This window comes from Epinephelus moara, chromosome 24, assembly GCF_006386435.1.
Source record: "Epinephelus moara isolate mb chromosome 24, YSFRI_EMoa_1.0, whole genome shotgun sequence".
In the NCBI taxonomy this organism is placed as follows: Eukaryota; Metazoa; Chordata; class Actinopteri; order Perciformes; family Serranidae; genus Epinephelus; species Epinephelus moara.
Window position 1 is genome coordinate 16,272,798 of NC_065529.1, and position 9,904 is coordinate 16,282,701.

General features: G+C 41.7%; 1 protein-coding gene and 1 pseudogene across 2 annotated transcripts; both read right to left on the reverse strand.

Annotated features, from left to right (window-relative positions):
* The window catches only part of LOC126385524 (uncharacterized), a 1,777-nt pseudogene extending 1,455 nt beyond the window's left edge, over positions 1 to 322 (reverse strand).
* Positions 323 to 4,511: 4,189 nt separating this feature from the next.
* Positions 4,512 to 9,632, reverse strand: fmoda (fibromodulin a). 2 transcript variants are annotated; one of them, XM_050038129.1, is made up of 6 exons: positions 9,475 to 9,632; positions 8,278 to 8,667; positions 6,552 to 6,674; positions 6,320 to 6,460; positions 5,971 to 6,238; positions 4,512 to 5,621 (listed from the first exon to the last, which is right to left on the reverse strand). In XM_050038129.1, the coding sequence occupies exons 2-6, from the start codon at positions 8,635 to 8,637 to the stop codon at positions 5,470 to 5,472; spliced, it is 1,044 nt and encodes a 347-aa protein (XP_049894086.1). In that variant the 5' UTR covers positions 8,638 to 8,667; positions 9,475 to 9,632; the 3' UTR covers positions 4,512 to 5,469. The 2 variants fall into 2 exon arrangements, with proteins under 2 accessions (XP_049894086.1, XP_049894087.1); XM_050038130.1 differs by having other exon boundaries at positions 8,278 to 8,576; positions 9,475 to 9,626.
* Between the last annotated feature and the right edge of the window lie 272 nt (positions 9,633 to 9,904).

The window sequence follows — 9,904 nt, forward strand, 5'->3', positions numbered from 1 at the left end:
AAGCAGGCCTACCTCGACCTCTTTTGGCTGGTGGGGGTGGTGTACCGGGAGGTGTGGAGGAGTCTTCAGAGGAGTTATAATTTTGCAGATCCAGGAGGGAGGAACCAGGTGGAATGTGGATCGTGGACGACACGGTGCGTGCTGAGGTCCCCTTCCTCCGCTGCTGAGCTCGGAGCACAGGAGAAGGGGTCTCGGGCACAGAGATCGCTGGAGATGTCATGGCTTTTTCGGATGGTCTTTGTGGTGATGGACCTCTGTGTTGGTGGTGTTGAATGCCTCTGAAGATGTCGTCATCAGAAGGAGATAAGGATAAGAAATCCATGATCTCGGTAAGTTAAGTTTTTTTTTTTTTTTGTTTCTTCTCTGTAGTTGCTTCACTGATTCAAACGCACGAATGCAGGAGCGAGAGACTGAGGAAAGGGTTAGTTCCGCTTATATAGTAGGCTAGAAGGCTGTGATTGGTGTGTGTTCCCGCTCCTGAAACTGCGCTTTAACAAGCTTCGATTCATGTGTTGACATAATTGCTTACAGAGCACAGTTGTGTTATGTGAGTGTATTCTGTCCCCTGTTTCTTAACAAGGTGGTTGAAATGGTCTGTCCTCATATGCTAATTATGATTAATTCATCGCTGAAATTGCAGTAACTGATTTTTTTGCCCAGGCAAAACTGTTGCCAATTTACACATCCATCATTTACAGCGCAACATTAGCATTTATGTGTTTTGTTTGTTGCCAACTAGCAAATGCAGGTCCAATATCCACTCTCCTTTTATCTCTGTTTTGGTCTCCACCAATCTTATTATTTCATGACGAAAACTCTGTCTGTGTCTGTTTGTGTGTTTGTGTGTCTGTTCCACGTTTTTCTCCTCACTGACTTGGTCAGTCCATGTGAAATTTGGCACAGTGGTAGAGGGTCATGGGAGGATGCGAATGAAGTACAATTACATCAATTGGCCAAAGGGGGGCGCTATAGCAACCGATTGAAATCACAAACTGTGAATGGGCATATCTCATGCCCCGTATGTCGTAGAGACAAGAAACTTAGCACAGAGATGCCTCTCCTCACGAGGAACAAATTTGCCTCAAGAACCTATAACCTCCGGTCATATCGATTTTCCACCATTTTGAATTTTTTGAAAAACACTTAAAATCGATCTCTTCCTAGGAAGTTTGACCGATCTGCATGAAACTCGGTGAACATAATCTAGGGACCAATATCTAAAGTTCCCTCTTGGCAAAAGTTGGAAAACATACTAAAAATGAGCTTCTATAAGGCAATGAATATTGCGGAGGGTGTGGCTTATCACATAAAGGTGTATAACATCTCAAGGGTTTCACCGATCACCACGCAACTTTGTAGGCATATGACCACACATAATCTGAGGGGACCACTCCATTATTAACCCCATCAAACAAAATGGGGGCGCTAGAGAGCTAATTTCTCATCTAGGCCTAACCGCCATATCGATTTTTACTAAATTTGGTAAATATGTAGAACAGGATGCCTCAAGATGACTGGAGAAATGTAACTCTAATTGGCAACTGGGTGGCGCTATAACAACAGAAAAATGCTTAGAAATGGCTAAAATGCGACCGATTGCTGTGGCTCCCCCTGTGGCCCAAGGTTTGGGGGTTTTTTTCTAATTTTTGGTATGACTAAATCATGGTATGGTATGCTGTACATAATCACGGAAACCGTCAGTGTGTCATTCTGTCAGTCAGTCATTCTGTCTGTCCCACGTTTTTCTACTCGCTGACGTGGTCAATCTATGTGAAACTGCACATAGGCATTGAGGATTGGCATAGGTAGAAGGTGACAAAGCTACCAATGGGTATGGACTAGTATCTTGTGTTTTACCTAATTGGCTCACTATATTCACAAGCCAGTTGCTAAGTTTTCATGTCTGTTATTTATGCTGAGCAGGTAGTGTACGGTGGGTTTTCAGTGACTGAAAATAACTCTAAGAGCTGTGAGACTGAACCAGAGCAGTGTTGTGAGCCATGAACCAAAACAATACGCTGAAAGTCACAGAAATGCTGCACAGAGATAGGAGGAGCTGCAAAGCCAGATAATAATTAACAGCCGCAACAGCAGGCCTGGTATCGTTTTCACCTGTGTGTGTGTGTGTGTGTGTGTGTGTGTGTGTGTGTGTGTGTGTGTGTGTGTGTGTGTGTGTGTGTGTTATCATGGCAAAATTGTGGTGCTAGAGACATATGGTAGTGGAAACTACGACAGAATTGGTGATGATTGTCTTGCCAGGTGTTTATATGTCTGTCTGTCTGTGGTCAGCAGCAACGTGTTCAAGATGCAGTCTCAAAACTCTACAGGTGTTTAGTTGAGATCAAAATGAAGTGGTGTGATCTAAGCAATGGAGCTGGAAGTATGGAGGTAGCAAGAAGAAGAGGGGTCATTGGCCCTCCACTTCACGCACCTGCTGTCCCATATTTATTTTAAATTGTGAATCACTCTGTCGCAGCTGGTGTGAGCCCATCACAAAATGGTCTCTAGTTATTTTTTAGGGTTGCCAATACAAGAACTTTTTCTATGTTTTACCTTTATGTACGTTAAGATATTACAATAACACAATTCATTAGTCATCCTCACTGTACCTGTGTACATATTTACAATACAAGTGCCACCACCAGGCCAAAGTTTGAAAGTTCTTTGGGTCAAGAGAAGGTCAACAAATGTGGCTAACTGCTGTATTTCTTTTGTTAATTTGGATCTTATTTAGTCTCAAAAACATTTTTATTTTTCCTACAGCTGATGAAGTCTTTACAATATTTGACAAAAACATACTGATATGTGATACTCGAGCTTGGCTGTGACATGTAGATGACTTTGGCAGCGAAGTCACGTGTTCATATATCTGATCATGATTAAAATAACTCTGCAGATACACAAGCCATAATTTTTTTGATCAGTGAGTTCATAATTCAACAGGAGCCTAATGAATGTAGCAAAAAAACATTATGACAGCTTTATCAAACGCATGTTTGGCTTCATCAATTTACTGTAAGTGATGTGTTCTGCTGTAGCTAGGAGAAGTGTCTCAGGGATATATTTTATATTTACGGGATGTTCCAGAGCTTCGAAAGAGAAATCCTCTTGATTTTCAGGCAGTTTACTGGTCCAGTAAAACTTTGATCACGAACAGTCTGATGATACAAACACATATCCCCAAAATTCATCACAACAGAATAAATTCTGCACATAATTAGTTTAAACAAGCACATTAAAGTATTCAACACTCAAATAGTTTATGCTGTGATTATGGCTTAATGACAGAGCACCCTTTATTTAGAATAAGTGACTTTCATGTGATCCATTGTATTTAAAAAAAAAAGAGAGATAAAACTGGCTCGTAGGTTTTTAGCAGAGTGAATAGTGTCACTGACCTCTGGACACTTACACAGACAGGGTGTGGGCTCATGGCGCCTGTGTGTAATGTGCTTTACTTGATGCTCTTTTGATTTCTGAGCCATTTTGGTCAGTGACGTTTCAGCCACAGCCTGACCACTGTCAACCCATAATATACATTAGCTGTAATGACAGTATCTGCCGGTGTGGCCACAGATTACAAAACATGGTGACAGAGGGAAAAATGAATAAATATAGACATCCCGTGTCCTGTGACTGTCCCACAACTGGCCAGCTGACACACAGAGGGTTCAGCTCTGCTGCTACAGGACAGCTCTGTCTCTATCTCTGAGCAGGTCAGCCTGTTGACTCACTTATTGTCATGCACTCACCTCACGATCAAGAGAAAATTAGTCTTCTTGCAGATAGCATGACATGATTGTGGGGAACAAACAGCCTGAAAATGGAAAATGATGAAAAGCAAGATTATTTCATAAAGGTGGTATCTGTTTGGTGTCTTTTTTCCTTTTTCTTTTTTTTTGGTGGTATTGAAATATGTTTAAATCTCTCTCCACAGAGATTCTTACCCTTTAGAAAATAAATCAGCCCTCACAGAGTCATGGTTTGCAAATCATGCAAAATGTCACAATGCTCTTGTGGCATTTTTGAAAAGCTTTTCATTTTCTCCAGCAGTTCATGGCCTTTATTAACCTAATTGTGCCGACATCCTCTTGAGAGCGGTCCTCTGTGTTATCTATTTGTTTTATTTAGTCGACAAACATACCAATAGTTACAGCACAGAGACTTTTTCCGGTTTCCTCTCTTCACATATAGTGGCCTCTTCAACTTCTTCATCTCATATCCTTCACATTAACCTTTGAGACTTCAAGTGCCTCTGTGTGTATTTAACAGCCAGAGAGCATCTAGATAAGCCTTAATTTAACAGATAGCTGCATCAGATCACTATGAACAAAAGCTGACTCTGTCCTGAGCAAACTACATTACAGTGCTCCTCTGTTTCTTCTTCTCTAATACACACTCCATCCATTCGTCCATAAAATCACTGAATCAAACCCACATCACACACAAAGGCAGTAAAATACAGTTCACTATAAATACAGGATGTACTAAAAACACAAAAAGTACAGTGATCTTTTTAAAAATACCAACTTTTATTTATTCTGCAACAGGCTCCTAAACATAAACCCTTCGTCAATATGATGACCAATCCATGCAATGCATACAGTAACTCAAGAATCATAAGTCATACGTCAAAAGCCCTTTGTATGTTTGATTCACTACAGTACAATATGGAGATATGTTTCACATGGTGCACAGATATCTATCTATGTCTTTTAGGCAAATTGGTTTCACTGTAATGCCTCTACAGAAGCAGTCACAGCACTTTCATTACAAAATAATGTACCCAACTGTAATATGACATCACTTTGGGACATGGTCGTCAAAGAAGTGATGCAGATATCGTCATGCTTCTACGACAGCTAATGATCTGAAATCACATCCTACACGATATGTAATATTTGTATCATCAACTTATCAGACAAAACAATAGAAGGCATGCGTTGTAAAAAAAAAACACTGATTACAGAAATCACTGATCCTCACAGCAACATATAAGGAAGATCATTTTCAATACTCAAAAAAGAAACATCACATGTGGCTCATACAGTATCATCATGAGGCTTATACGATGTGTTTAAGGGCAAAAGCCTCACTGGCCTTTATTTGATTTAAAAAAATCAAATAAAATCAGACTTGGCCAATTGTCCAGATTTGTTTTAACATTTAAAGATTTACTTGTTCATATTTTCCACAGAAAATGCCCCGTGAAATCTGAATTATATGGTAATTGCTGTAAAACCGCATGTAAGCAACACCACATGACAACCTTTGTTTTCACTGTGATGTGAATATTGGATATTACAGTAAGAACTGCTGCCACCTGCTGTCGATGTTAGATCACACTGTCGCCCCTGATGTGTGCTTTGGTTTTGGCACGCCACGCAGTAATGTGTCACACTGTTGGTGCATACTGTAAACGGAGCTGTGATTGTGAGCAGAGCGCCACACACCGTGTCGTACGCACAGTTAGACCTCGATGTTGGAAGCCTGGCGCAGGCAGGTGGATGACTCTGTAGGGATGTCCTGACGACTGATCTCATTCCCATCCAGTCGCAGCGTCTGGAGCTTGGAGAAGTTGGTCACATCCACAACACTGCAGAAACTACCCAGGGTGAACTCTAGAGGGACAGATGGTGGTAGATGCAGATGTGAGAAGAATGCTTTTGTGTCTTCTCAAATAAACATCCAGCATCTCAGCACCTACCCTGTATATCAGAGAATGAAACTGCTGCTGCAAGAGGTCCAAAGTACCTTACTATAATAGTAAACATTTGTGACTTAATAAGCAAAAAATTGATTTAAAGGTCCAGTGTGTAAGATTTACACACCCGTACTGTGTTTATGTAAAGCGTGATTGCTCATAGAAATAAGCTGATTGAGAAATGTTACTAGGTTCTTTCTTTTTAGATGTATTTCCTAAAGTGACATGTGGACACCAATGATTAATGAAACATCTATGCACTTTACCTTTGATCTGGTTGGCCTGCAGATACAGATGCTGTAGTGTGGTGCTCACTAGGGGAATCCTCTCCAGTTTATTGAAGCTCAGGTCCAGCTCCACCAGCCCGGTCACATTAAAGGTGTTGGCAGGGATACCTTTGTCTGTGAGCTGATTGTGAGCCATCCTGATGTACTGCAGCTGAGTGAAACCACCGAGGAAGCCCTCTGGTAGAGAATCAATGGAGTTGGACTCCAGGTAGAGTTGGTGCAGTTGTTCTGGCAGGGCCTCCGGGACCTGGGACCAGTTCATGAAAACATTGTGAGGACTGCATGCACTGTTTTTCGCCTAATGGCACATGTGCAAACACACAGTTACCTTTGTCAACTTGTTCCCGCTGATGTCCAGCAGTGTGAGGGATTTCAGTGCCTTCAGTGATGTGCCCATGTCCGTGACAGCGTTGTCATGGAGATACAGGATGGTAAGGTTATCCATTCCCTCTAGATCTGCAGCTGTTACCTAGGCAACAGTAGAAATAATTTCAAAGTCTAATATGTGTGATGTACTGCTAAAACTAGAACAGAGAGGAGCTCTGCATGTAAAACATTACCTTTTCAATCTTGTTGTGGTTGATCCTCAGGTCCCGCAGGGTGCGAGGGAGGTTTGGAGGAACGCTGGTCAAATTGTTGTGCTGCAGATATAAACGCTCCAGTTTCTCCAACTGCAAAAGTGCCTATAAAATGACGTGGAGAATTAACAACTCACTAAAATCCACATAACAGTTATCTCAACATCATTAAAAAGTCTGATCTGAAATCACATTTAGTTTTTCCTTTTTGCAGTCGAAAACAGAGTCAGTGTTCTTTTAAATTCAGTTAATTCAGTTTATAATTATTCCTCTCAGCCAGCTGGATGGCATGTTGGTGCCTGTGTTTGATCGACAGCAGCTGGCCGTCTGAGCACCAGCAAGAGAACTAAAGGGAAATTAAGGCCCTTTCTACACATATATATGACTATTTCTTAAAACGGATATTTTGCTCCAAGTTTACCTCTCATCCACATGCAAACAGATTTTTAGGTAACTAAAACTGAGATATTTCAAAAGGTGCGGATTTTGAAGACTTTGTGCCAGTGTGAACATGTAAAACAGAGTGTTTGGGAAACAACAACATAATCTCCTCAGTTCAAGAATCCCCGTTGTTGCTTTGTGTAATGACCATACGCTAGAAACAACAACAACAATGGCAGACCTGCATAATGTTTTGTTAGCACTGCTTGGACTAATGGCTACTGTGCACTTAGAACTGCTGCACCTCTTTACAGATGTACCTTCCCCTGTGGACAGTGATATTTTGTATTTTTGTTTTAGTTTTTTTAAACAGAGGGGGAAAGTATCCATTTTTAGTAAGATCTCTTTACATGGAGACAAGGCCTAAATTTGCACTGTTGCTACAAGTCATGGACAAACAGCATGATGTTAGCAGAAGCAGAGGAAGTGAGGATAGCACCAGCATTGAAACAAACCAAACTGACCTGCATTTTACATGTTGTTGCACCGCAGCAGTTAGTTTAACACCTTGCCTACAGACTGTGTGTGCAGTGCACTTTTCTTTGGTGAATGTTTGGTCACTTGCTCAAAACGCGACAGTGCAGGACAAAACGTGCATTTATGCAAGTTAGTTTAGAAGTTAATACAGGTTGTTGTTCATGCCTGTGGGTCTGGTGTTGTGTGTTGTTTACTCACACACTACTCCCTATATACTGCACACTCAATAGGTTGCAGTAAATTGGACACTTATTTACCATCATCATCTTGGGAGAGAGTTGCACAACTGTAACTGTAATTGCATCTAAAAATTCAGTGCATTATGTTGTTAGATGAGAAAGTTGTGCACATGCCATGGCCAATTATTATAAGCTCCACTATACGGTGGATACATGCATGTTTTGCTTTGTGCAAAAATTTGATTGGTTGTATTGGCTGTTATATACATCATCATTATGATGGATTAATACAAAGCCATCATGACATCAAAACAAATAAATGTCTCACTTTTGGTGTCCAGGGAGAACACAGGACATGTGATACTGAGCAGATGTGTGAGTTGTAGCAAATAAAAACATGCAATTTTAATTTATCTCATTTGGGCTTTAAACTAAGAGCCACAAACATCAACTTTTTGTTAAATCACACAATAAAATCATTACTTTTTTTTATTATTATCACTGCACCTCATTAGCCACCTGCCAGCCATCTGACAACCATTTATACCAGCACTTCATGCTATGAGCTCACATGTGTGGCTGGATCTGTGTCAGACCAGATGGAGGTTTACCTTCTTGCCAATGCCGTCAGACGTCAGCTGGTTGTGGTGCATCATCAGCCACACCACATTGGTTGCATTTACCAGAGCTGAGTCCGGCACAGCTGTGATGGCATTGTTTTGGAGGTACAAGTATTTCACACGTGAGGGGATGGTTGGCATGGCTGTCAGGCCCCGCCCATCACAGTACATTGCGACTGGGAAGGAGGGGGGGCAGTCACACTCTTCTGGACACTCCCCTCCTGTGGAGTCTGCCTGCTGGAAGCCATATCTCAAGCTCCGCGGGCCGTACAGCCAGGCGAAGGGGTCCCCTTGATGGGAGAGAGAGAGTGGAAGCAGGGCAGACAAGAGGAAGACAGTCACCACACGCATGGTCACAGTCGCACAAATCTTCACTGTAATCTAACAGAGACAAAGACAGAGAGACAAGGCAAGACAATTTAGAATAGGCATGAACTGACTCACAAATAGACAAAATTATTTTGTTATTGGAGCTGTGGTTACTGATATTTTTTGAAACATTTGGAAATAGATACAGCTCAGAGTGAACTGTAGGTTAAAAAAATGTGTTCTCATGCTTAATCTCTGTATACACTGAAGGCAAGCTCCTCTCTTATATAATTTAGAGATACATGATTTGCCAAAATAGCTGAATTAACTGTTCATTAAGCCACCAAATATTCAAAAAATAAACTTGCAAAAGCATAATTTCTTACACACCTTCAGAGGAAAAAGCTGTGTAATAAACAGTAGAGGTTGTTGTCATATACATTAGGAAATACAACTGTACATTCAAATGCAATGAATGCATCTGCCCTGGCTCTCTCAGCTCTTAAATAGAGGACAACAACATTAATAAGAAAGTCAAAGGCACAGTGCAGATTACTGACTGTGTTTTGGAAATATCTGCAGAGAGGTACATTCTTAGGGGTCTTAATCCACAGGGAATCCAGAGAGGAAGCATTAAAAAAGAAAAAAATTAGCCATGAATGCCAGCTTTGTCAATGTTTCTCAGTGCTGCCCCAAACCTGTGGGAAAATATCCAATAATTACCCTCAGGTTTGCAGAGAGAAAAAAAAGCTGAAACCAAAACATGCCTCTATCATCACTTGTTTATTCATCTGCTATACGGTTACATAGATAAATACCTCCGAGACAGACAGACACATGTTCACACACATGCATATACACACAAACACACACACCTACCTGATCAGAGAGGCTCACCCTCCTTGTCCCCTCTCTCTTTCAGAGTGTGCTCAGGACTGGAGGGGACTCTGACAAAAACTTTCCTCCCCTCCCTGCTCTCCTTTCCGTTCTGCCATCCCCCCTCTCCACCTCTCACTCTCTGTGGCTCCTTCTACCCCCTCACCCACCCGCCTGCACCCCATTTTGTGCGTTCAGGCATGGCCCAGCACACCCACTCTGGAGGCTCTTTTTCCACTGGTGTGAGTGATGTGAGATGCAGTGGCTGTGGGGGATTTTTCCCATCTGTGTGTAGCACATTCGGTCCATTTCAGCTGAACCCCACTATTTCTTCAGTATTTAGGAATTTACACCTCTGCAACACCCTCTATTGTTCTCATAGCACCCACGTATGTGTGTGGGGGTGTGGGCCTGTGCGATTTGGTTTGTATGA